Source organism: Halyomorpha halys, unplaced genomic scaffold (assembly GCF_000696795.3).
Source record: "Halyomorpha halys isolate HHAL.00 unplaced genomic scaffold, Hhal_1.1 Scaffold312.1, whole genome shotgun sequence".
Taxonomy (NCBI): Eukaryota; Metazoa; Arthropoda; class Insecta; order Hemiptera; family Pentatomidae; genus Halyomorpha; species Halyomorpha halys.
The window spans coordinates 348,615-374,329 of NW_027105402.1; the positions used below are offsets into that span (position 1 = coordinate 348,615).

The 25,715-nt window shown below is 30.2% G+C and overlaps 3 protein-coding genes across 5 annotated transcripts in view; 1 reads left to right on the forward strand and 2 right to left on the reverse strand.

Moving 5' to 3' along the window:
* The window catches only part of Ssrp (structure specific recognition protein), a 12,898-nt gene extending 4,966 nt beyond the window's left edge, over nucleotides 1-7,932 (reverse strand). The window contains exons 1-8 of the mRNA XM_014421316.3: nucleotides 7,729-7,932; nucleotides 7,466-7,651; nucleotides 5,214-5,429; nucleotides 4,958-5,133; nucleotides 4,181-4,316; nucleotides 3,207-3,310; nucleotides 1,443-1,571; nucleotides 1,196-1,354 (exon numbers count right to left, since the gene is read on the reverse strand). Of these exons, the coding sequence (XP_014276802.1) occupies nucleotides 1,196-1,354; nucleotides 1,443-1,571; nucleotides 3,207-3,310; nucleotides 4,181-4,316; nucleotides 4,958-5,133; nucleotides 5,214-5,429; nucleotides 7,466-7,651; nucleotides 7,729-7,779 (1,157 nt within the window). The 5' untranslated portion in view covers nucleotides 7,780-7,932. The remainder of the gene's footprint in view (nucleotides 1-1,195; nucleotides 1,355-1,442; nucleotides 1,572-3,206; nucleotides 3,311-4,180; nucleotides 4,317-4,957; nucleotides 5,134-5,213; nucleotides 5,430-7,465; nucleotides 7,652-7,728) is intronic.
* Nucleotides 7,933-8,155: 223 nt separating this feature from the next.
* Nucleotides 8,156-21,212, forward strand: LOC106681149 (centrosomal protein of 131 kDa). Of its 2 annotated transcripts, none has more exons than XM_014421318.3 (15): nucleotides 8,156-8,587; nucleotides 8,658-8,759; nucleotides 8,910-9,027; nucleotides 10,215-11,152; nucleotides 12,201-12,291; nucleotides 12,379-12,454; nucleotides 12,525-12,620; nucleotides 14,494-14,716; nucleotides 14,831-15,025; nucleotides 15,539-15,744; nucleotides 16,398-16,602; nucleotides 16,684-16,883; nucleotides 17,556-17,727; nucleotides 20,727-20,902; nucleotides 20,987-21,212. In XM_014421318.3, the coding sequence occupies exons 1-15, from the start codon at nucleotides 8,510-8,512 to the stop codon at nucleotides 21,123-21,125; spliced, it is 3,015 nt and encodes a 1,004-aa protein (XP_014276804.1). In that variant the 5' UTR covers nucleotides 8,156-8,509; the 3' UTR covers nucleotides 21,126-21,212. The 2 variants fall into 2 exon arrangements, with proteins under 2 accessions (XP_014276804.1, XP_066907032.1); XM_067050931.1 differs by having other exon boundaries at nucleotides 8,670-8,759.
* Nucleotides 21,213-22,332: 1,120 nt separating this feature from the next.
* Set8 (SET domain containing 8) lies at nucleotides 22,333-24,740 on the reverse strand. Of its 2 annotated transcripts, none has more exons than XM_014421319.3 (2): nucleotides 24,632-24,740; nucleotides 22,333-23,714 (listed from the first exon to the last, which is right to left on the reverse strand). In XM_014421319.3, the coding sequence occupies exon 2, from the start codon at nucleotides 23,672-23,674 to the stop codon at nucleotides 22,820-22,822; it is 855 nt and encodes a 284-aa protein (XP_014276805.1). In that variant the 5' UTR covers nucleotides 23,675-23,714; nucleotides 24,632-24,740; the 3' UTR covers nucleotides 22,333-22,819. The 2 variants fall into 2 exon arrangements, with proteins under 2 accessions (XP_014276805.1, XP_014276806.1); XM_014421320.3 differs by lacking the exon at nucleotides 24,632-24,740 and adding an exon at nucleotides 24,439-24,574.
* Nucleotides 24,741-25,715: the final 975 nt, after the last annotated feature.

Here is a 25,715-nt window from a genome sequence, read left to right on the forward strand (position 1 = left end):
TGTAATATCCTCTTTTTTTATGTATAGTGGTTTTAGTTATATTTTATTTTATGTATCAACGTTAATATTTATTGGTTTTCTTTTATTAAATTAAAAAACAAGCTGACCAATTTCTCCATCCAGAAGTCATGGAGACCAAAACAAACTAGTTTCAAATATTTCAAGATGGTGTCCTTCTGAAGTTTGTGGAATTACAGCTATGTTCAGTGGGTGGATTAAAGTTTTTCAACTTTTGTTGTTTCTCTATCATAATTATAGTACAAATTAATAAATAAAATAGAAGATGATAACAATTATCAATGAAGTATTTACATCATGAACCATAACAAGTGAATTAAGAGTGATTGTGCTACAATCGATTTTTGAATTGACGATTGAACATCAAGGCATGAGGATAAACCAAGCTTTGTTTGGTATACTAGTTTGGATCGCTGGGGAATTGGACGTGTCTGGGCAACTAGGAGGACGTCTCCAAGAAGAGGTGGTACAGACCACCCTTTGTCTACTGTCAGGATAGACATCTAGAGAAAGACTTCAAGAGTCACCAGACACCCAATAAAATAATATCATTAAAGGGAGAAAGAGACTCTTTGTTTGTATCGCTGAGAGTTTGGATGTATGCTGAAAATTAATAGAAGACCAAACCTTTGCTTACTGTCAGAAGTAGCATCATAAGAAAGAAGACATCGAGAACAATCAGTCATTAAAGAAGGTTATATAATTGGTTAGTGTTGCTCAACATAGAATCAATTTAAGTATATTTGTAAAAGTAGCCGTTAATTTAATTTAGTGTCTTTGTTCTGATTGTCTAGAAAATCCGTCCTGAGATAAGAGTCTATAATGTTATACAATTTAAAATAAAATTTTCATATCTCTTTAATATTTAATTTATTCATATAAACCTTGTAGTCATCAAAGCTATATTTTAGATTTGTCAATTGTAAAAATTATTTAATTTCCTTTTATTTATTTTAAACAAATTTTAAATATTACAATATAAATAGATTTTCTTTTCAGAAGTCTTAAATTTGTTTAGTAAAAAACATTCAGTACCTTGAATACACTTTCTTAAAAAAATTGTTCACTTTTGAAAACTTAAATATGTATCAAAGTACATTAAGAAATATGTAAACAAGAGACGGCAACCTATAAAAAGCCAATCCAATAATATTCTAATAGATAAAACAAAGAATACCTTGTACTTCCACCACTTCGAGCAAAATTAACACTGGCTATTTCTTCAAATCTGATGTGAATCGGAGGCTTATGAATGTAGATAAAGCCTCTTTCCAATGGGTATAAATAGCCTGCTGCTGCTTTATAAGAGCATCCCACAGCCGGGGTGCCGGAATGTCTGAAAGCAAGTAAATCAATAAGTATAATAAACTAATCCAATGAATTAATAAAATAAATCATTATTAGATACATGAAGAAATACCTACCCAACAAATGCTCCAGGAACAGTAATTTTTCTATTAACTAAAACTTTCATGATACGACTAATAACATCATAAGTCGGTCCTGAAAGTTCTTTGGTTAATTTATCTTCATACTTTTCTTTCAATTCCTCCCTGTGATAAGTAGAACATGACCATGCATATGAATAATATCATTATGAAACATTGATAGTGAAATAAATATAAATACTGTTAACTTAAGAAAAAATTACATTTACAGATTATATTTCTATTGGGTTGTAAAATAAGTTCGTAGCGTTCTTCAATATTTCAATTTAATCCTCTCTGTGTTTGTAAAATCATGATTACTTGGTCAATAATGTTTACATACTCTAAAAAAAATTTAGTTAAGGTGCTTGTTTGCATCAGTTTCAACCGAGATTCCTGCAGGATATATTTCTCGGAGTGATATATGGGTTCCTCCCAATTTGATGGAAAAGAATTGATTTGACCGCAAATCCATTAGTGATTCCCTCCTGAAACGCAATGTTAATGATCCATTTTTAAAGAGGTTGATAACTGGGGATGAAAAGTATGTCCTGTATAATATTGTGAGGAAAAAGTCCTGGGTAAAACGAAGTGACTTGCCATTAACGACTCCAAAAGCAGGATTACATCCAAAAAAGGTTATGCTGTGCATTTGGTGGAATTGGAAAGATGTCATTTATTTTAAGCTTCTCCCGCCCAACCAGACCATTAATTCTGCAGTATTAAGTGCCCAGTTGGAACAATTAAAGGCAGTGGTCGAGCAAAAGCGTCCAGCATTGGCTAATCGCAAAGGTATAGTTTTCCATCACGACAGCGCCTATCCTCATGTTTTTGCAGACCTGGCAAAAATTATTAGCGTTTGGCTGGGATGTGATCCCCAACCCACCCTATTCACTAGACCTGGCCCTTCAAATTTCTCTCAATGGGAAATACTTTAATTCGCTCGAGGAATGCAAAACGCACGAAGAGGAGTTAATTGCGCAAAAATCTGAGAAGTTCTGGGAGGATGGAATTAAAAAATTACCTGAAAGATGTCAACATATAATAGATTAAAATGGGTCATATATAATTGATTAAAAATATTTACTAGAATCTGAAGTTTTATAGAAGTCACTAGAAAAAGACTCTACGAACTTATTTTACAACCCGATAGTGTGCATCATTTTATTGATTAAATAAAATACAGCATACATAATATGAATTTTTAGAATGATTGAGAACATTGTTTGTTGATCAAATCATTTTATAATTATGAGAGATAATTGACCGTGGATGACGTACGAGAAGATGGTTGGGGGTGCGGTCAATTTGTGTTTCTTTGACCGCACCCCCAACCATCTTCTCCTCATAATCATTTTATAATTGTCAACATCTAATTTTCAATTCTACTGAATACAATATCTCGCTTTACCATCACACGACCTTCATCAAAGGTAAAGCAATAGGATGTAGTCAGTAGACCTCAGTAAGAAAATTAATTATCAACAGATAAACAATAGAAATTAAATGAAAAAAATTAGTAAACTAAATAAAAAAATTTTTACAAAAATATTAAATCATTATATTGTCAGAATAATGCGATAATAAGACTGAAATGTATTAAAGTAATCGTGAAGGTTAAGTAAGAAGGTCTCAAAAAGTTTATAGAAAAAGAAATATGTAAAAAACTATGGAAGAATTTTTTCAAAAATTAATTTTAAATTTAAATACAAACATTCAGAATAAATAATATTATAAAAATGTTTTAATTGTTATACATACTCAGAAAAAGGAAGTTCAAGTGAAGTGTCTTCATCTTGAGCAAAAAGAAATACTAAATAATGATATCTTGTTTGACCTTGTTTTATAGGTGGATCCAGACTAACCTACAATTTTAATGAAAATATCAATAATATAGGCATGCACATAGGCATATAGGCGATATAGGCACATAGGCATGCATTAATATACAAATATTATATTTGTAAATATATTTTGAAATAGATTTTATTATTTAAAATAAAAAATGAACATTAAAAGAAATTTGCCCATTTGAAGAGCCAATAATAAAGATGAACTCTGATATGTAAAAGTATAAGGAGATCATATAACATCAATTTATTAGTTAGAAAACCTGAAAGACAAGATATACACAGATTAGGTTGTGTTATAGATGCAAGGACTAAAGACCACAAGTAAAACTTAGTAAAGTACAAGAATGGATTCGGGAATATTGTTAAATAAAAGAAAATCTTGCGTTAGCTCTTATTAGATGTGGAGAGATGGAAGGATAAAACAACAAAGTTATATTCTTGATCATAACCCTACATCTTAGAAGTACAATTTAACCCCTCCAATGCTCTAAGAACAAAAAAAGATTTTAAAAAAACTGTAACAGCAATATTTGTACAGGTTGGGTGGATCTAAGCGTCGGGCTGTTTGTAGCTGAAAGAGTTGAGACATCGCTATTAGCAACCTGGAAACTACAGCGGTGCTGGTTTGAAACTGACCTAAGAGTTGTCTTGGACTTTTTGGTGGTCCCACAGAATGAAAACTTGACCCTCCCCTCCCACCATGGTTACATCAGACATGAGCAATAAAAAAATCTTTTAGCATCTACAGATTTTAGCTGGCAATATATCTCCAGTCACACCAATATTAAAAAAGGCCAAAAAGTTCAACTTAAAATTTAAAAATCTTTATAAAATGTTAGTTTTTATTAAAAAATAATCTAAACGATAGTGAAATAAGCTTACCACAAAATAATTCTGCCTGCCATCTTTATGAGGTAAAACAAAAAGCCTTAAAACAGTAGACATTGGAATTTTGTAATCAAATGTTTTACCATGAAGTTGAAAAAATGACTGAAATATTTTGATATCATAACGACCTCTGCAAAGCAATAATAGTATCAATCACAAACTTTAGAAATATTAAAAAGTATACTTTGAAACAAATAAATATGTTAACATGAAACTAAAAAAAAAAAAAAAATTTGCATGACCATATCCAGTGGATGCTACTTCAGTTCATTTGCTGGTTATATGTTTTGATATCCCATACAGGGTGAAAGATGATTCGAATATGATTCCAAAAGACAGCAAAGCTGCTTCTAACCACCCTTCTCATTTAAATTCCGATTTTATACCATTATTTCTTTTGTTCTGATATAAATCTGAACTCAAGGTTAGTAAACTAAAAGATTGACAAAATTTTTCACTAAGAGAACAATTTAAAGAAAATTTACTGAAGAAGTAAAGGAATCAAATTTATTTTTGTATTCAACCGATTACAGTTTAGAAACAATTTCCTTCTGAAAATTCTTTTCCACTAATTTTTAGATATCGAGATCAAAACAAGAATTTTAAAAATTGCTGCGAAATGATAGGCATTTCAACCAGCCGAAGTTAAAAAAGTAATTTCTTTTTTATCAAACCAAGCTATATAAATTAAAATTATATTAGAAAAAACGTTAATGTGTAACAAAAATCTAAAATGGTAACTTAATTACTGTAATAATTAATACAAATTACCTGGGCGTAAGGCAATAAATTTCTCTAAATATAGCAATAGCATCCCCAGATACAGATATGACACTAGCTTTTTGCATAACTTGACTGTGAAATGCATCAACTGGGTCATCACCAGCTAATTCAGAAGGTGGGATATGGAATCTTATTTCCATTAAGCTTACTGGAGCTTCATCATTCTGATAAAGAAAAAGAAAAGTGATTAAATGAACTCATAACTGAATAATTAAACAGAAAATTACATAAAAGCATTACTTACTTGATGAAACTCTACAGTAACTTCATTTTTACCAGTTGTGCACTGACTAACATTGCTAAGAGGTATTTCGAAGGCTGTTAAGTTATTGACATCAAAACTTAAAATGGATCCAGCAAATTTAGCAGTTCCCCAATTCCACCCCTTGACACTGAGCTCTTTTTCAGGAAGATCATGAGAATATTTTGACTTAAAAAACTTAGCAACTTTGTCAACTTCCTGTAATAAAAAAAAAGTTTAGTTAAAATGATTGATCACTGAGCAAGAACTTAATTCCAATAGAAAAATAGAAATAGAAAAAGTGACATGGATATATGTAAAAGCTAATAGAAAAGGGGTGACCAAAAAACAGTTATTTATTAACAACAGAGTGAAACTAAGACGTCACAAAGAGCAAGATTCTTGAGTTTTTTAATGCCTTAATATTCAAGTAAAAAAAATTGATAAATTAGAAGCTATTTAGTATATTTAATTTTGACTGCTCTATATCACATCGGTCGCTAACATTTATGCAAAAAAATAAATATAAAGACCAGGAATAGGGAAGTCTAATTTTTATACAGTAAAGCACATAGGAATTCAGAAAATTAACAATGTGATACTATGACCGAAATGGGAATAAACAAAACCGTTTCAGTACAGTGTGACAAATTATATATAACAGGGCTGACTTAATACAACATAGTCACTGAAAACACATAGCCCATGTATGCCCATTAAATTATTATACTTTGATATTCGATAAAGAGATTTGAAATGACTAAAAATCATTTGGCTCTAACAAATACTGATTTTAAATTAATTATACTTAATAGAACAACAACTAAATATAATATTAATATGATTTTGTTCTACTTATAATTTAAGTAATTTTTTAATCGTGTAAATTTCTCATAAATCACACTACTATATAAACGAAGAGCCCACTTTTCATTAATATCTACTAACTGCTAAAACAATTGAACCAATTTTTTACTACATTATCTTTAAAATTCTGTTCTTAGAAGATTTAACAACAATAAGATCTACTGATACATACAGCTGAAGAGTTTGTTTTTAGGAATGAGCTATTTTCAGGAACCATAGGTCTCATTTGAAAATGTTTTTTATCATTAGATAGAATGATTTTTGTGAAAGGTTTTAAAACATCGCTCTAAGACCCAAAGGAACCGAGCAGTACTCATATCAATCAATCTTGAAAAACTTTAATACAACTTCATACCCATGGAAACAGGATACTCCAATAATTTATTAGATAAATAGGTTGAAACTTATCAAGCTTCATTGCGCTTCCCGAAGTCTAATAATGGAAGAGCTATGAGCATAATGTAGGAAAGAAAAACTAAAAAGAACAAGCAAACAAGCAAATCATTCATTTTTTCATAACAGTAGGCAACACTGGAAGTATAATTTATTCAAAAGACCCATGAATTAATTTATTTCATGCAATATCAATATGTTTCTTTAAAACCAGGAGATTGATAACAAAAAATAGTAGTTTAAATTCTCAAAATTATTTATTTATGAGCCTGGACTAAGCCATGATAGGAGACAATATTAAGATAATAAAAATTGGATATACATTGCCCATACGAGCAGCAAGAATAAAAAGCAAATTATAATAGTAAAATGTAACTTCAATAAAATATTAATTTATTAACCAGTTCATAGTAGGTCTGTTGCAAAGAAAATGGTCATTGATAAAAGAGGCTGTTGAAACAAAACTTGTTTTATGAGTTTGCCATGAGCTAATTTAAAAAATAAAAACAGGATAACCTTAAATGAATAAATGTTTTGTAATTAAAGTTAAAATAATCCCATAAATGAGCTTCAGATAAAGTAGACTGATACACTGATAAAAGAAACTCATTGTTTGTCCATTTCAAACCAATTATTGACTTGTTTCAAAAGAAAGTGTAAAGAACTTACAATTTTAATGTTTTTTTACTTTATGATAAAATTAATAAATTATTGCAAGAGAGGTAAGAACAATAGATTCAGTAATGATAACAGAAATATTAGACTTACATGAAATAACCTAAAATTGTATCGTAATACATTTTTAATTATGTTAATATAAATTTTTAAACATGTTAAATGTTTTTAATTATGATTAATACCATGTCTACTCTCATAAAAGGATGACTGACTGAACATTTTTTAATATTACTAAACCACAAAAAGAGGCTAAATTGGAGGTTGTTACCAAGATGATTAACTAATATGAAGTACATCCTTATAATGGTAATACTTACAGACTCTTTGAATCCAGTGTATCTGTGAAGGGAACCATTTTTAAGAAATAGTCTAAGACCCCATGTTCCCACTAACTTCTGCCAGTTGCAGAGTTCTAAGTCAGCAGCAACAAGTTGATCCACCTTTCCTGTTCTATTATTTTTAAAACTGATATTCTGATCAGTTAATTTAAGCCGTCCAGGGCACTAAAATACATTATAAAATGTAATAAAAAAAATCAAGTCACTTTACAAAAACATTATTATTGAGAATAAGACATTACCAAAGCGCCCTTTATCTCGGCAGTTATATCGCTAAATTCTAAAACATCCATCACATAAAAATTAGAAAAACAAAACTAAACACAATTGATAAACTATACCATCCGATCCCATTAAATCCAATACAACTTTTAACCGCGCTGTAAACACAGACTAGAAAGCAGTGTATTACCTTCTCCTCTATGCATTTCAACTATTTATGTAATAAATTTTATTGAAAATAAAATATATACTTCATGTTTGTACTTTAAATATACTTTAGTAAAAAATATTGGTATTATACGCTACCCTTATTTTACACTTTAGGTGATAAATAATACCTTTCTTTCAATTTTTGGTTTGGATATTTTTTTTTCTTAAATGATGAAGTTTACATAAAATATGATAAAAACTAACTCGTTTATTGGATGGTTTACAATTTAATAATATATCATTTGATTAAAAATTAAATACTGTCATTTTTTAAATAAATAATCCAATGCCATATTTCAAGACTATATTATGAACTAAAAGCCTATTTCCGTCAAATAAGGAAGGGGAATTTAAATTTCATATCAGTTAAAATTTCTTACAAAATCATTATCATTATGAGTTTTAACTTTTATAACAGTTAAAACTGTTAAAGAAGTTATATTAAATGATTGATTGTGTTTATAAACACGGGTGCCAAGCAACCAAACCCCTTAAGACACAACAGAAAAGTGTTATGGATAATATATTATTGAAGAAAATTTCCTAGCGAACTCTCTAGGATAACGATTCGCGATGTAAAGTCAATGTAAAATGCCATTAGCTGACGCTAAGGAAAGGAAGCAAAACGAAGAAAATAATTTGTTAGATTTCAGACTGAAAGGAACACAGGTGACACTGTTTCTGTTTATAATGTATTTTTATAGTTTATTTCAGTTCCATTGAACATTTTTGTTTGAAGATTATATTACAGAGAAGACCCAGTCCAGTTAGTTCTCCATCACCTTCAAGACTTGAACCTAATTTCAGATCAATGTCAGCTACTCCTACTTTCACATACAAGGTAATTATTTAATTCTGTTAATAGTAAAATCATCTTAATTGGATGTATTAACTGTTTTATTTCCTAATTAAATCAACTCAATTCATAAAATATACAGTTCTTAGGGCATATTTTTATTTATTTCAAATTACCCTTTTTTCACATTTAAAGGAGAAACATAGGAAGACTCCACCCTGGACCAGGCCCCAGTCAGCAGATCATGTCACTAGAGGAAGAAGAAAAATTGCTGCTAAGTTTGAAAGAAGTGGTGACAGAAGACATTCAAAAAGTATTTGTTTATTTTAGAAAGTTTTTATGCTAATAACAATAAATGTTTCAAAATGTTTGTGAAATGAAAACTGAAAAAGATAAATAGACTGCTACATCTCTTTGGTTTTAAATATCCACATTTTGACGTGTTCTTACACCCATTAGGAAATCATTTATGAATTTTTACCATTCATAAAAAAAAAGTATTCTACAAATTGCTTTGTTATATCTTATCCTACCACATGTTTCTTGATATACAACTCATACAAACAGAGTACAAGAGTAAATACAATATTACCCTTTTAATTATCAAAATAAAACTAAATCAACATAACTATATATTACATAAAAGACAATACGATGTTTTATTATATTTGGTTCACTATAGCATTTCCAAAATTATTCTCCTTTTTCAAAAAGGAGATTTTTGTTCAATACTATTGAGAATTTAAGCCTGTTATGAGATGATAACGGATTTTTAATCATGATAAGGACTATACTGCCAAATGTATTGGTTCACCTGGTTGATTGATTCTGCTTATTATTTTCTATTTCCCTACTTTTTGTTGCTTTTCAACAGAATGTTCTTCTTCTTTTTGATTATGATTCTTAATTTTAATTATTTTTCTATTATAACTAATTTAGTGGTACTTTCATTCAACAATGGTTCAACTTTTTTAATAATTGTTCGATTACATGTAATCTGTATTGATTGTAGGAAAATATAAATAACGAGTTCCAAAGAGGAATGGCAGAACATTATATAACAATAGTTTTTTGGAATATGTGTGGGACATTAGCAATTTATTATAAGATGTTATAATATTACCAGTATACATTTCTTTTTATGCACCATTTTTTTGGATGATTTGCTGCAATTGATCTCTAACTCAGATTCATTTCCAACAAAAACTAGTTTGTTAAACATTTCCTTATATCTTAATACTTCATTATAAATGAGAAATAAATTTTCAGTGATTCTAAAATTTGTTAATTTAAACTTTTTAATGTTTATCCCAGAATTATTTCAAATTTCTTTAAGATCACATTTAAATATATTAATTAAGTACAAAATGAAACTGTTGTTCATTGGGTTTGTTAAAATCATTTCTCATTTGTAGAAAATATTGATGCAACTAAACACTTTACCTAAACTTATTTTAAAATTTGTTTAATTTTTATTTTTAATTCATAAAAATGTTCCAGGAAAAGGGACTGGCTCTATGAACAACCTTTTAGACAATTCTTCCATTGAGGATGGTATAGATTCTGAAACATCTATTACACCAAGTCCTGTCCCAAGTTTAAATGAAGTTCTTCGTTCGAATGGGAAGTTAGAACCAGGACTTGCTGCCAAACCACCTATACCTCCAGGCCTCGGACCTAAACGTGAACACAAATCTATGGACGATATAATAAATATAAAATTCCAGAGATGGTTTCCAGAATCAATCCAAGAAGCATATAAAGACAAGGTACTTGAAATGAATACAGGCAAGATCAAGTTAAATAGTTTGATAACTCCTAAATTAAAACTGAGTAAGTCTTCTGAAAACATAAATGACTTTCACAATTCTTCTCAAACTCCAGAAACTCAAGTCACACTCTCTTTTCCATTGCATTTTGATGCTTATGAAAGTCCAAGATTTGATTCTAATAAAAGGTTGCCAAAAACACATACAATGGAAACAATTGAAGAAAGTGATGATGTCCCACAAGTCAAAATAAATGGAACTGTTTCAAATTACTCCAACAAAAATAGTGCTAACACTAAAGACAGGGAATTCATGAATTCAAAAGTTGGTCAGACACTCAACCAATTTTATGATGGGTCTGATTCTTGTAATCAGAAAAAAAGAGTTACTATTCATGAAAATCTTGATAGTGAAGCAGAAAGAAAGAATGGGTTTGTTGAAAGTTCAAATTCATCTTTTGTCAATGAAAATCAAATTTCTGATGCTCAAAATTTTAGCAAGAGTGCGGCTAAAACTGTTGAGATTGGAAATCAAGCTGAACAAAATTATCCGGACTCTGATACTCAAGAAAGAGAGAACTTGCGATTACCTATGAACGGAGATATACAGAGAACTGGTCTCAACAACGAGGATATCTTGAACTGGATGGGAAACAGCACTGAAGTTGCTGTAAGTTTGTTTGTTTTGTTCACTTTATCCTAATATTTGCAATGCTTTCATTACTTATTATTCGTATCATTTGTTAATTAGAATTTTCAATGCTCATAAATCAATCTTTTACCGATTTCTAAATATTTACATATTTCTTTTTTCAGTTTTTAGTGTTAAACATATTAGTAGACCATTGGATTTTAGTAAGAGTTATAAAATCAATACTTTACACAGCAAAAACAGATAATGAGCAATCCGTATGGCTAATATCAGAATGTATTTTTTATATATAGGCTTCATATAGATATACATATATATTCCAGCTTTCTAATCTTACATGCAGTCTATTATACTCTATAAGTTGTCAAATGATAACCCAAATGCAGGCTGGTGAAAAATGGAAGAATATCATTTTTTTGCATATTATTTATTTCTTATTATAATAATAAATTATTAGAAAAAATATAGAAAATAATATTCTTAATATTATAAGTTCTTCACTGGATGAGTTTTCATTAATATAATGAACTGTTGTGAAAAATCTCTTCCTTGTTAAAATTCTTTGTTTTAATGAATCTTTAACAAAATTTTGGGCCTATCATCATGATCATCAGATTATCTTAGAATAAATATCTCTTCAAATTTCATTATTAAACTGTTCTCCTTACTAGTCATAGGTATAGTAACAATAACCATATTGCTGTCAGGTTTATAAATAAAATTTCATACATAATAATAAATAAGGAGAATCTAAAAACAATGTTCAATCATAAAACAATAATGAGTACTATGATTACAGTTATTATACCTATTACTAATAAGGAGAACAGTTTAATTATGAAATTTGAAGCTATATTTATATTAAGATAATCTGATGCTCATGATGATAGGCCCAAAAGTTTGTTAAAGATTCATTAAAATAAAGAATTTCAACAAGGAAGAGATTTTTTACTACGGTTCATTATGAAAATAATATTATGTGAATTCTTTGATACATGAAATTGGTCAATAATTTTAAATTTTAACTCTTACTAGAAACAATATAATCATCTGAATATTATTGCAGGAAGGAACACAAGATAAAGTTCTGGGATCTACAACTTATAATGATATTATTTCAATGTTGAAAGTTCTGGAAAAAGAAGAAGTGGAATCATGTAATCACTTAGCTTTTCATGATTTTAGATTTTATGAGATACTAATTCAATAAATTCATTTAAAAATAATTCCAAGTTCTTTTTCAGTAAAACTAGAAGCACTTTCAGTAAACAGAAGTAATAATAATTCTGTTTGCAGTAATGTGACTCCTGTTGGAGCTAGGTAATATACTTCTGTTATGTTAAACTTTATTTTAATTAGTTACAAGATTACAAATGATTGTTTATTTTAGCTGTAGAGATATTCTAACGTTTCTTGATGATTTGGACAGAAGTGATTCAAGAAATGGAATGCACTCACCAGAAACAAAACCGGTGATAACTCACAGGTAAGCAATAAAAAAATTAGTTAAACTGTTGTTTTGTATTAATGGAAGATCTCTGCTCCTCAGCTGAATAAATATCATCAACTTTAATTAAAATCTTAGTGTAATAAAAGCATAAATCAGAGAAATAATTTTTACCTTAACATGTTATATTCATAATATAATAATAATAATAATAATAAAGCCCTAACGAACCCAAAGGTTCGATGCCGATACCACCAAACACTCTCTGCATACATCCTTCCAGTGATCCCCCTCCTATATTCAGGATAAGTATGAAAATTGCTTAAATCATAGAAAACCAATTTGAGTACTTATATTATAAAATAAATATATTTTTATCTTTTATTGTAATTATAATGTAAATATAGTGTAGCATTGCTTTGTTTACATCATGAATACAATCAGAGCTTTTTTTACCATTCATGTAAAAATGAAGTACATGAGTCAAATCGTTATTAAATACTATATCTGTTGCATGATTCAAGTCATCTGTTCAACAATCGTCTTAAGATGATATGGGAGAGAAAGTTTTGTTGGAAGAGAGGTAGAGGTTATTTGTGATAAATCATAACTGGAGGAAATTTGATTGCTCTTGCCTGCAAGATCTATACCTTTATCTTAATTTTCGCGACACTACTACTATCTACTGATTACCACTCTACTCCCGCTAGAACCGTTATGGACCAACCAGGTGTGACCTAGCTGCCAAGATGTGAACCACCATGAACTTCAGCCAAACCATCGTCTGATATCAATTTGTAGTATACTGGAATACATTTTTCGAATCAATAAAGGTTACAACAGAATCTTCTGATGCACTAAAAGCATCTTAAATTTAGCTTCTCTCGATGGTCTTTTTTTTTTCAAGCCCAGAGGGATCACTAGGATAATTGTGGTAACTGGCTTTAAACCACCTGATAGATCAGAAATAGAATCAGTAAGCAGTAATATGTATTAGCAGATCAGAATATACTAACTCTGGTTTTTAAAACATAAATTGTATTATTATTCCATTCCAACTTCTCTGAATCTCTCCTCAATCTTTTACCTATCAGAGGGTAACCAGGAACAATTACTCCTCGGGTGTTACTGTCTTTTTGCCAGGAATACCTGTAGAACTGGCTACTCTCTCGACTGTAAGTGGATACCTTACAGACAGTAGTATGCGTTCCTGCGAATACCTTTAGGACTTACCATCCCCTACACGACTGTAAACGAATATCTTACAGAGGGGAGTTTCCATCCTTATGAGGATTTAGGGCAAATATCCATAAATATTTTCCTGTCAATTCCTCCTCCAGCTTACCTTGACTCATGAACATGCATTTTCAAGACCTTTTGATGTAACTACTTCACCTCTTAAATTCGTGCCAGAACTAATTACACAAAGTACCTTAACTTAATCATCTATAGAGTACATCTCAAATCTAAAAATTGTTATTACAAAACTTGATGAGTTTAGTATTATCATTTGATACTCTGGACCAGAATCATAATAGCAAACATTTTGTAGAATGTGAAATTTCGAATACCATTATTTTCTTTTTAAACAAACAATTAGAACTGTAATGCTTTTCCTGCCATGTGAAAATTTGAGCATCCATTATTGATTTTATAGCATGTTCTATAATATTATATGTAATTCTAGATTTATAGGAATACAGTTTCGACTTATTTATTCGCATTTTTATACTTTCTATATAAATATAGAAAATAAAATATGTTTCAAATTTTACATGGAAGTGAATTTAGGTGCTTAAGGGTATTAAAGCTCTTGAATTTTTTATTTAATGATATATTGATGATTATTTTGTCTACTCAATGATTGCTTCTAAAAAATATTCTGTAGGATGTTTTTGTTATGAATTTTCAGTGAAGTTGCCAAGCCCATGCCTGCTGGGAGAATGGGACAACTGTTATCCTTAGACTCCGCTGAGCTAGCTCAACGGGTGATGGCACTTTCTTTAGAGCTTGAAGAGAAAACGGTAATATGTGATAGAGTACAAGAAAGGCTCAAGGAAACACAGGAAAAATTGAATAAACATAAGACTGATTCTGATTCCATAATCAAACGACATCAGAAATTTATTGATCAGGTAAAATCTACAGAGGGTAAATAGATCATAAAAACTTTATAACTAATATCTTACTTTAACTATAAATTGAGGTTTTAAAATAATTTATCAGCTATTTATTGATTGGTATTTTAGCTATTGCAAGAGAAGCGGCTCTTAGGAGAGCAGTGTGCGAGTGTGGTGAAGGAAATGGAAGAAAAACATAATAAAACAGTTGCTTCAATGGAATCGAGGCATGAAGTAGAATTGAAAAAGCTACAGGAAAAAATGCTAGCAGCAGAAAAGTTGAGAAGAGAAAAGTGGGAGAATGAAAGAATTAAAAAAATTAAGGTGAACCATTCAGTATTATGCTATGAGAAATTGTAATTAAGTAATCAATCAGCTTGACCTGGAATTGAACATTTCTGGACAAATTTACTCTTAGGTGCATCTAACTTTTAACCACCAACAGCTAGCTTAACTTATCTACCCCTTTCTAGTTCTTGAGATCCAAAATAAATAAGGCACAAAAATTTTTAAATTGATAAAAAGTCAAATATCTCTCTTGATTTAAATTAATTTTACTTCAATGCCATTGACCATCAGAACTAGTAAATTCAGTTGTCTGTTAATGGTTGACCCATCATAGGATTATGATGACAGATAGTTCTAATTCTATTGCCAGAAAAAAATACAAAACTTTGTGTAGAATGATTAGAGTATAAGTTAAAGACTGCATTGAAAACATGGAGTTAGTAGTTCTTACCTGCCTCTATCTCATCCACTTATTCTTTTCTCTGAACTTCTTTTTTTTGCTATTCTTAAATTTTCTAAGTGTTGATCAAAATATTACTAATTCAATAGGAACAGACAGTAAAAGGCCTAGAACCTGAATTAGAAAGAATGACTCGGACGCATCAAGATGAGCTCGCTGAATTGAGAAGAGCCCATGAACGAGAGTTGAGCGAGATGGAAGCTGCATCATCGAGGAGGATAATGGCTGCCCGCGAACAGGCTTTAAGAGACCGAGAACAGGCCGTGTCAGAAGAAAGGGAAGCAGCCAGGAAAAAGTAATTTAAACTGATAAAATATTTCTTTTTTTAAAAATAATTAATGTTTAATTCACTGGGTACTGGTATCATTATTATAACTTCACTGTAAGGTATAGTTGATTTTTTTTCTTAAAACAACAGTGAGGTCTAAAAGTTGTGAATCATGACCACCTAACAATGTCATGATAGCACAATGGAATAGAATCTTAACATTCGTACTCTTTCTCGAAAATATTGGGTTATTTACAGGTCCTTTACTTAAAAAGCTATCAACTAAAACTTTTCTCATGTTACTTATTAAAATAAGCTAACTTTTAACCGCCATGCGTTGGCTATCACAGACTATATTATTTTCTGTATTTATTGTAATACTTTTTTCAATTCACACTATAACTTAAGTGTAGGTTTGAAGCCAAGACTAAAATATACATAATTCTTCACAGGATAATCCATCTCATCTGAGATTTTCATGATTATTTATTTTTAGATAAGTTTTATGATTAAATATTCATTAATAATACAGTGTGTCTGTTGTATTTATAAACATCATCCTTAAAATATTAGCTAATGTAATATTATAAACAATTTTAATTTATACCTTACAACCACCCTTTTTGCATTCAAGGTTATATCTTTTTTTTCTATTAATTTCATTTACTACTAATTAATAGGCTTGAAGATGAGCTTGCAGAAGTAGAGAGGAGCTACCAGGAACAAAGAAGACGACTGATGAATGAAGTAAGAGATGAGAAAGAAAGATTAGAACGAGAGGCTAATACTAGTCTAGCTCAAAGGACTAGGCAACTGGAAGAGAAATGGAAGCAGGCTGAAGCTGATCTTCAAGACCGCATGAGGATACTTCAAGAAAAACATGAAGTATTTTATAAAGAACTAGTAGATGATTGCTATCAAGTTTTGGGTATTAGGAATCATGCTATAATTTTGTTTTCCTTTCAGGCTGAGTTAAAAACACTGAGAGAAACTCTGGAGGGAGAAAGGCAATCTTGGTTAAATCACCAGGCAATAGCGCTTGTTGAAAAAGAAAAGCAGATTCGTGAATCAGTGAAAAAAGAAAGGGATAGGCATATAGAGGCTGTAATTAGGAGGTTAGATGAGGATGCACAAGAGAAGGAGAGGACCCTTGAAGCAAAAATTATGTAAGCGTTAGATACATTCTATTTGAATTATTTATTATTCTTATCTAGGATGGTATCAATGGCTGACCTTCCATGAACTGTTTTCATTTTTAATATTATGTTTTGTTTTGTATAGTATGTAGTGATAAAAAGAAGTTTCATCATTTAACCCACCAAGTACTGTTGGTTTCTTTTAGAAACACATTTCCAATTTTTGAGATAATGTTTGAAGAAATCATTTGACAAAGAAACGGAACTAGAAATATTTGGCAACCTTTTCGACTTTATACAATTTTTTTATCTCTCAAATTGGCTGGGGTCCTTCCATTATCCCTATGGTATTAGACATGATCTTTTTTATTTAAACAATAGTTTATAATACATTTACAAATAACTTTTTATATAAAAAGATATTTCTCATAATATTTTTTTTTCTAATAAATATATAAAATAGAAAGTGAACAGTTTGGGAATACTGCAACATCTGGAGGGTCTATTTTTCATATGGAGCAATATCTTATTGCATCTACTATTCTGTTTAGTTTTCCATATAAAATTAATTTCATAACTTAAAAAAAAAAAAACTATTTCTTAACTAAAAGGGAGCCAAATCACATATCCAATTATCATTATTACACTTTGAAGAATTTTAATTCATTGTGAATATTTCCTAATAAATAAACTCTACTTTAGGAGAATAAAAGAGGAGTATGAGAGGGAACTGAAGGAATCTGAAGGATCACTGCATGAATTGAAAAGAAAACTGAAGGATGCGAGATCAGAAACACAGGATTATGAAGAGATAGTGAGTAAGCTGCGAACACAGACAACACAACTAGAATGTCAGCTGACTACAGCTAAACAGGTTTTTAAAATTACTTTTGTAATATATATATTGGAAGAAGATAGCTCATTTATTTGAATCAAATAGATGTATCAGTAATCATAATCAATAACAGATTATTCAAATCTTTTCAACAGTGTAGCCTTCTAACATTTGCACATACATTCCTTAGAATGGAGTCCTGCTTCAGTCAAAGGGCCTTCTCAACCATAAATATGTAAATGACTTTAATAATTTGCTATATAATCTTTTGTTTTAGGGTTTTGAGGGAAAAAAAGATCCTTTTCAAGGGTCTCAAAAAATTAAATGATTTTTAATTAGAAATATTTGTTGATGTTTTTTTCAACATATTATTCAAAAGTGGTATAGAACTGCTTTCCATGGTAGACCAGTTGTAAAATATTTAACTCGCTATCATAATCTCAATTGAATGCTCATTTAGTACAGAAGAAGAGTGATAAATAGGTAACGTGTATTGATAAAAGAGTGGCTAGCAACCATACAATAAAGTAAATCTCTTATTCCAATGGTTAGGAACGTGATGGCCGGGCAGATTGGGGCGCAGGTCCCAGTGTCCTCGGTTCAGAATGTTGTGGGTTCAATTCCCACCTGGGGCAGTTAACATTCATTTTACGGCCGTCCTGAAGAATGAATCTTGACACTCCCACCTTGGTTAGTACATGGCGGCAACTCGGGTAGCCGTCAGGGGTTGGCAAAAAGGACCACTAGCCCCACTTGCCGGAATTGTTCCCCCCACCAAATACTAGTACCAGTACCAGTATTCCAATGGTTGAAAAATTACTGTAAGATTTAAATGGTGGGCCCCGAACACAATTCATAATTTAAGACAGTTCTGAATACAGTGAGAGTTGATTACATGTTCTTAAATGAAATATGTAAATTCGACCAAGAAGAAATTACTTTTATTAGACAGACAGCTCCTAGTGCCAGGAAATCATGCTTGATTTTAGAACATCAAGGAATGCAGATGAGGTTTTTATGAATTTTCCATAAAATTCATACCTAATTTCACAATTAATACTATACTGAGAAAACTTGCTTCTCAGGGTGAGAACTTCTTTTAGGGTCAAGAAAACGTTGCTTTTCCAGAGTTGAAGGTTGAAGTTAGTAAAATATAATCATCAAAAGGAGATATTCCTCCACCATTTATAAATCCGCTTCTGGTTCATTCTTACAGGAAGTAAAAATTGGACGGCCAAAGCATTGTCCTAGCCCTATTATTAGTTTTGAGATTAAAAGTTTATTATTTTATCGGAATTTATCTAGAACCAACTTTTTTTTTTTTTTTCTGATTAACTAGCTTTTCAATAGAAAAAAAGTTTGAAATGCCAGGTATGACTTTCATATTTTGAACAAGGTTTTGTGAGGGCGAATGGAGATGTGTGTGATCTCATTGCTTCTTGATATACATTTAAGGAATTAGTTGAAATGAAAAAATAGTTTTATTCTGGGACAGATGTTCCCTAAGAATAAATAAATTTTTTACACATTAAACTGTTGAGGATTTTAAAAAAATATAAGTTAATTTCTTTTGATAATCAAGAGACACTGTATTTGTCCAGCTATGTTCCTTCGGTTTATTAAATTTCCATGTGGACATGTATTTCTACCCAAATTTAAAAATCTATTTTTGAAATTAAGTAAGGCTTTAAGGACATAAATTAACTTGCATGTGCTGGTTCTTGTTCTATAGGTAAATTACTAACTTAGACCCATATTGAGTGTTGGATTCGATTAGTCATGAAAAATAAGCAATAAAGAGTTAAATCTGATAAATATCCTCAGTGAATGTTTTAACTATAATTTATACAGTAATTTTTCTAGTCACTTGTGGATTAAAATCAGTTTCTGTGTTCACTAGAATCAAGAAATTGTAGGATATATTCCAATTTCATGGTGTTGAAAAGTGGTCCTGAAAAATTGATACTCGATCATTATCGGAATGCTGGCTATACTTCGTCCAGCAGGATATTAAAAATGTCTTATTCTTGAGCAATGCTGAATCTGTAGTCTACTCCATTATGCCACATGGAAATGGAGATGTGGAATACCTAAACCGTTCTTAAAAATTCTTCATTCCAGCTCTTACCAACTTGCCATTTTCATGATAAAGGCCTTCAAAATCATGAATGCTTTCTAAGGAATAAAGGAAAAGAGTATGCCAATGCCAAAAAGCCTTACAACTTAAAAACGTAACTTGTAACACCTTTGGTAGTCATATACCAAACAAATACTATTAAATTATTAGCTAATTTTAATCCTGTGCAAGTAGTAGTGATCTTCTCAAAGTCTGGATCTGAGGACAAAGTCCAAACACAGGAAAGGGAACATTTTTCAAGAAATTAGTATTTCTTCAGTCATGCTTCTCCTCACCATCTTTGGGAGAACCTATTTTTAATGTACCTTCAATAAATCATGCTCTAATGTCCGCCAGCTTCAAATTCATTATCAATTCCTGCTCGTCACTGTAATGCATTAACCAAGCATGACCTTTCTCATGGGCTAGCAAGACAGTCCTGTTTCAGATTCGGTTCAAAACGTACCAACTTCTGTGGATATCAGTATTAAAGCTCCTGGTGGTATTCTACAGTATCTGTATCAAAGCTTCTGGTGCTTTCCTATCCACAAGAAAAAAAAAATTCTTATTAGTTTATGTAGTGATCTATCTGTTTTACCTAAGAAGCTATTTTAAAATCAGACGTTTAAGTCAAATTCTAAACTTTATTTTAAATTTCTTAGAGTGCATTTTTTTATTATATCATTGAATACACCATTTTATCTTTATTTTCTTAGTTAACAAAAATAAATAAATAAAAGGAATCAGATTCAGTGTTACTTATTATGTTGGAGACATATGTGTATGTAAATAAAACAATTTTTATGATGGCAGATCCCTGAGTACCTGTCTCTTAATTTTCTATTACTTACAAGCAATAAGTAACTAGTATATAAATCCATTTACAATGTATGCTATGATCAATCTTTCTCTTGCTACACAGCATGTTGAACGGTTAGAGTATGAAAGAAGCGAATCACGCTCATTGGCTAGATCTGAAGCTTGCTCTCAGATCGCAGCACTTCAGAGGGAACTTAGTGAAGAAAGAATGAAGAAGGAAGAAGCAGTAGCATTATTACAAGCAGAGAAAGAGAGAGAGCTACAGCAAGTATACAACAGGTGCTTATTTAATGAGTTTATTATTTATAAGTAATCATTTCATTAAGTTCTTTGATATTCTTTATTTGTTTTACATTTATGCAGAGTTAAGGAAGCAATCGCTAAGAAAGACGAAACAGTACGAATGGTTCAAAAGCAGAGGGATGCAGCTCTCGAACAGTGCGCACAGTTGGAAACAATGGTAGACCAGCAGAGGAAAGAACTATCTTTAAGAAAACAATGAAAGATTGCTCAAACTTAGCATAGTCAAATAACTTATTAAAGTATGTTAGTCTACATATTTATAATAAAGAGTTTTATATGGATTTTATTAATAGTTGTCTTATTTTTTCCCCAAATTTAATTTACTTCACTAAAATTCATGAGATGATTAGTTGACTTTCTTTTTGTAAACCAAAGGAATAAATATTGACTTCTCTGGCTAGAATAGAATGGTAACGTGAAGAATAACCCATCTTTCCTGTTCCAGTCTGTGTAGTAAGTACATTAAAACAAATATTGTGAACAAACAGAATTGGAGACTATGAAGAAATAAAAGAAAAATTAAAAAGCTCCTTCTAAAAAGGTTATAACTAACATTTCAGGTAAAAGAAAAAACATCTCACTTTAATGAAATTTAAATACTTTGTTTCAGTTTTGGTGTTGTTAATTTTGCAATTATAACCTGTTCAGAGGGAGGCCTTTAATCAAAATCTGAAACATATTATTTTAATTAAGCTAATTTAATCAGTTTGTGCTTAATGTGAGATTAAAATCTACAAAGCCTTTTTACTTCCAATTGTTTTTAATGAATTTGAAACTTTAAGGTTTTGAAAGTACAGTGAACTCTCGTTGATCTCAGCGATTGGTTAAAAAAAAATTGAAGTCTGAAGATTAAGGTTTAAAGTATTAACTTACATTGAATAATACCATGCATTACGAACACTTTATATACAGCACGGCTAAAAGCAAATCTAATAAGTAGCCAAAAGTGTTGAAGTCATAAAGTTCTGACTTTATTAAATTAACTCCTAAACAAATGAAAATTTCAAACTATTTTTTGAGAAAATAGATTTCTGAATATTAATTTACTATGGTAAAAATATGTTAAATATATAAATTCAGTTTGTAAAATGATTTCTTGAAAACAAAATTCTTTTCTACCCTGTCAGTAAACTGAACCCACTTCATTTTAATAATTTCAGATTAACAAGAGTCTACAGTAATGCATACTTTAGGTAAGATGAAAGATAGTTGAAATGAAGACTAGACAGTGATTAAGGAAGAAAATGGATTATCTGTGCGGTACAAATATAAACTGAAACTAACATGTTAAGTTGATAGAGCTGAATAATGAATGATTCCGTTAAAAGATACACAATAATGAACTGATGGCTAAATTGCTCAGGGTAAAGCAGTAAAGTTATATTTAAAAATTAAACTATATAAAGTAAATGTTGATAAGGTTCAATTTATTCAAAATTTCATTTCAGTACTATAACAGTTCAAACAGTCTAAATATATAATATAAATAACAATAAATATGGCAATAATCCATGGAAGCCACCCTCTTATAATAAAAAACATTGATAGTGACATTTACAATGACAAGTGCAACAACTTAGCAATAAATGTGAAAATAAACATATTTCATATTTACTTATTCATAAAAGATTTAAAATTTACTAATGCCTTAAAATTTATAATTATTTACAAAAAAAAAAAACAAAAACAAAAATTTTGATCAGAATCAATTTGATCACCGTAATGGAAACAAAAATTTCATTGAAACTAGTAAAACTGATTTAAACTTAAATCATTTTAAAAATAAATAGATAATAAATATATACACAATAAAACATAAAGTTAAATAAAATTAGGGTACAGTCTTTTAATGAAACCAATGCATAAAACTAATGGTAGATCTTTTAATACTGCTTAAGAAGCAAGCCATGGATGAAACCTTAATGATTCTTTACTCCTATCACCATAATCATAAGTCAACTCATCACCAGGATTAATATCTTCTTTGGCAATCAATACTAACCGTGGTATACCAGCAACTGCAATAGTTTTTGTCATGAGATTACCATTACGAGAATGATTTACAAGCCTCCCGAGTCTTTTGCTTTCAGCTGTAGCATCAACACAGTACTGCACATTGTGATACATAAAATAATACATATAACATCCAGTGTTCTGGTCTTGGGCATACATAGCTTCACGTATCTTTGCTTCTTCAAGTGAGATCAATTCTCCAGCATACTCAACAACAAAGTCTCCACGTTTAAATTCTTTGATCGAAACAATGCCTCTACCTTTTCCAACAAATGTTCTGCATTCTAAACCATCTTCTCGACCTGATAGCACCGCTTCTTCAATACTCTTCTGTTTTTCTTCAAGCACAGTCTTCTTCGTCTTCCTTGCACTCCTTCTAACAGGAAAGTAATCAGTTAATTTGTTTGATTTTACATCATTTAAAGGACCTTTCCTTCTTGAGGGAACTGGAGCTTTTGGTTTCTTGACTTCAGCTGTGTCAGTAATTTCTATGCGGTGAGGGCTTAACTTTATAATGTTATTATTTTGTTGTAATACAGATACAGCTGGAGAAAGATTTCTTGGAGCCACCTTTGGTGTGACATCCAACTTATTGTCAGCATCAAAATATGATGTGATCTTACCAGTAGGACTTGTGTGAGATAATCTTCCTTGAAATGTCACTTTTTCCGACTTTTTCTGGCTTTCTGTGACCCGGGTTGAAGGGGTCCTTCCTCTTCTTCTTCCCTTGACCATCTTTAGCTTCTTGAGTTTCTGAAGCTTCCTTTGGACATATCTGTAAAAAAAATAATGGATGATATTTAGTGTAAATTAGTTGATAATTTCATAAAACTCACTTACTAATTTAAGAATTAAATACAAGCCTCTAAACACAATTAAATAAAAATGTTATGTTTAAACTAAGATGAGGACTGAAGGAAAAATAGGTAACAGTATACAAGTATCACCCCAACATGCTAGTAGACAAGAGTACATACTCTCTTTCAGTCAATTTTCTATTGTTGAGAAACATAAACTATTATTATTATTGTTGCATTCATAGGATCACAAGTGTTGGTCTTCAACGTGCTACAATAGCTCATAGGGAATCAAAAAAAAAAACCAAATAAATCATTTTCACTTGAGGTTGGGCATAACTACAAACCACTGTGTGGTACCAGGTTTATCTAATTAGAATGATCAACAATCTTTTCATATAGCGTAGGTACATGCCTACACCTGGAGTGACAATTATAAACTAGTAACAGAAAATATAATAGCTGTCATGAAATTTATCAAACTAAGTGTTTCCTATGAATAAAGTGAACCTAATAAATCACATTTTTAAATCAAGAAATCAACTACATGCAATTATTACTGAATTTTATATTATTAACTTGGAGAAGGTATTATCCTCAAGGTTTTCTGATAATAGGTTACTTTTTCACTGTTTGTTAAAGCCACAGTTAAATTATACGACTTCCACTTGAACATAATGTAAAATAAGTATCATATGTTACCTTTTAAAGGTGCATTGTAAACTTTAAAATCCTTACGAAGCATATAAACAACCGCCACTGAGGAGACCGACCATTTAAAAATAGTTTAAAGAACAATTAATGGTAATTAACGTCAGGAAAGTGACATAAGGTAACAAAATAACCACTAACGACTACTATTAACTTATATTAAATAACTTCTGATAATATTTACCAAAATAACCGTTGAAAAATTTGTTTAGTGCTTGCATCAGGTCTCCATTTTAACAAACTACAGCGCTGCCAATGCTGATAACGTTTTTAATGTCATACAATGGAAAATATCTCATATAACGTACTTAATATGCAAAATTATCTTTAAAACTTGTTGAAGGTGTTTAGTAAAATAAATTTTTAAGCTTTCTAATAATTAATTTAAGAAAATATATCGATAAAACCTTAAGCTTTCGACATTAACGCACTCTATAAAATAGTTGGCGTTAGAAGCACGTAACAGAGTGCGTCCTCAATAGATAGCGCGTCTATCGCTAATCTCACTATTTGAAAAAAATAACGGTAAGATAGTAATTAAATAAAATATATTTTTATATGATTTTAACATACATATTGACGTTGTTTGGTAATACGTTCTACGTTACTATTAATAAGAATGCGGTTAAACGAAACAATGAACATCAGTACTTAAATTTCAATATATTTTATTTCTGTTCTTTTTTTTTATTTAGTAATGTAAAACATACTATAACGTTTAAAAAATGCTTAAGGCTTTCTAACCAACACTTAAATTATGAAACAAAATTCCTGAACAAAAATAATAGAGCAGATCATATCTGTTAAAGATATTGTTGTTGTAAATTACATTGATGCTGAAAAAAGGCTTACAATGAAAAATATTTTATTCTCACACGAAGTATATTAAAAAGTTATTTTAAATTGGTAAACACAATTTGATTGGTTCCTAAATAAAGAGGTTTGAAAATAAAAAATAAAAAGATTGGTTCCTAATTAATTTTTCTAATACTACCAGGTATACATATAACTACCTCCTATATGTATGTATTCATAACTTATTTTGTACGGAGGGTACAGAATAAAAATAAAAATAAAAAAAAGATTGGTTCCTAATTGTTTAATTATTTAGCTGTTTAATATTATATATGTTTTATAACTACTTAATTACCAGAAATAAAATTAATCAAATTGCGAAGGAATCACTGTATTATATTTTTATTTCTTAACATGAGTATTATTTTGGATTTTACTTTTTTTTTCCTCCGATATACATCAGTAAAAACTAA

Coding starts and splice junctions, on each gene's coding strand:
- LOC106681149 (XM_014421318.3), top strand. CDS start 8,510: ATGCCATTAGCTGACGCTAAGGAAAGGAAGCAAAACGAAGAAAATAAT. Junction 12,292..12,378: donor AAAAGAAGAAGTGGAATCAT/GTAATCACTTAG, acceptor GTTCTTTTTCAG/TAAAACTAGAAGCACTTTCA. Junction 20,903..20,986: donor CTACAGCAAGTATACAACAG/GTGCTTATTTAA, acceptor ACATTTATGCAG/AGTTAAGGAAGCAATCGCTA.
- Set8 (XM_014421319.3), bottom strand. CDS start 23,674: ATGGTCAAGGGAAGAAGAAGAGGAAGGACCCCTTCAACCCGGGTCACA.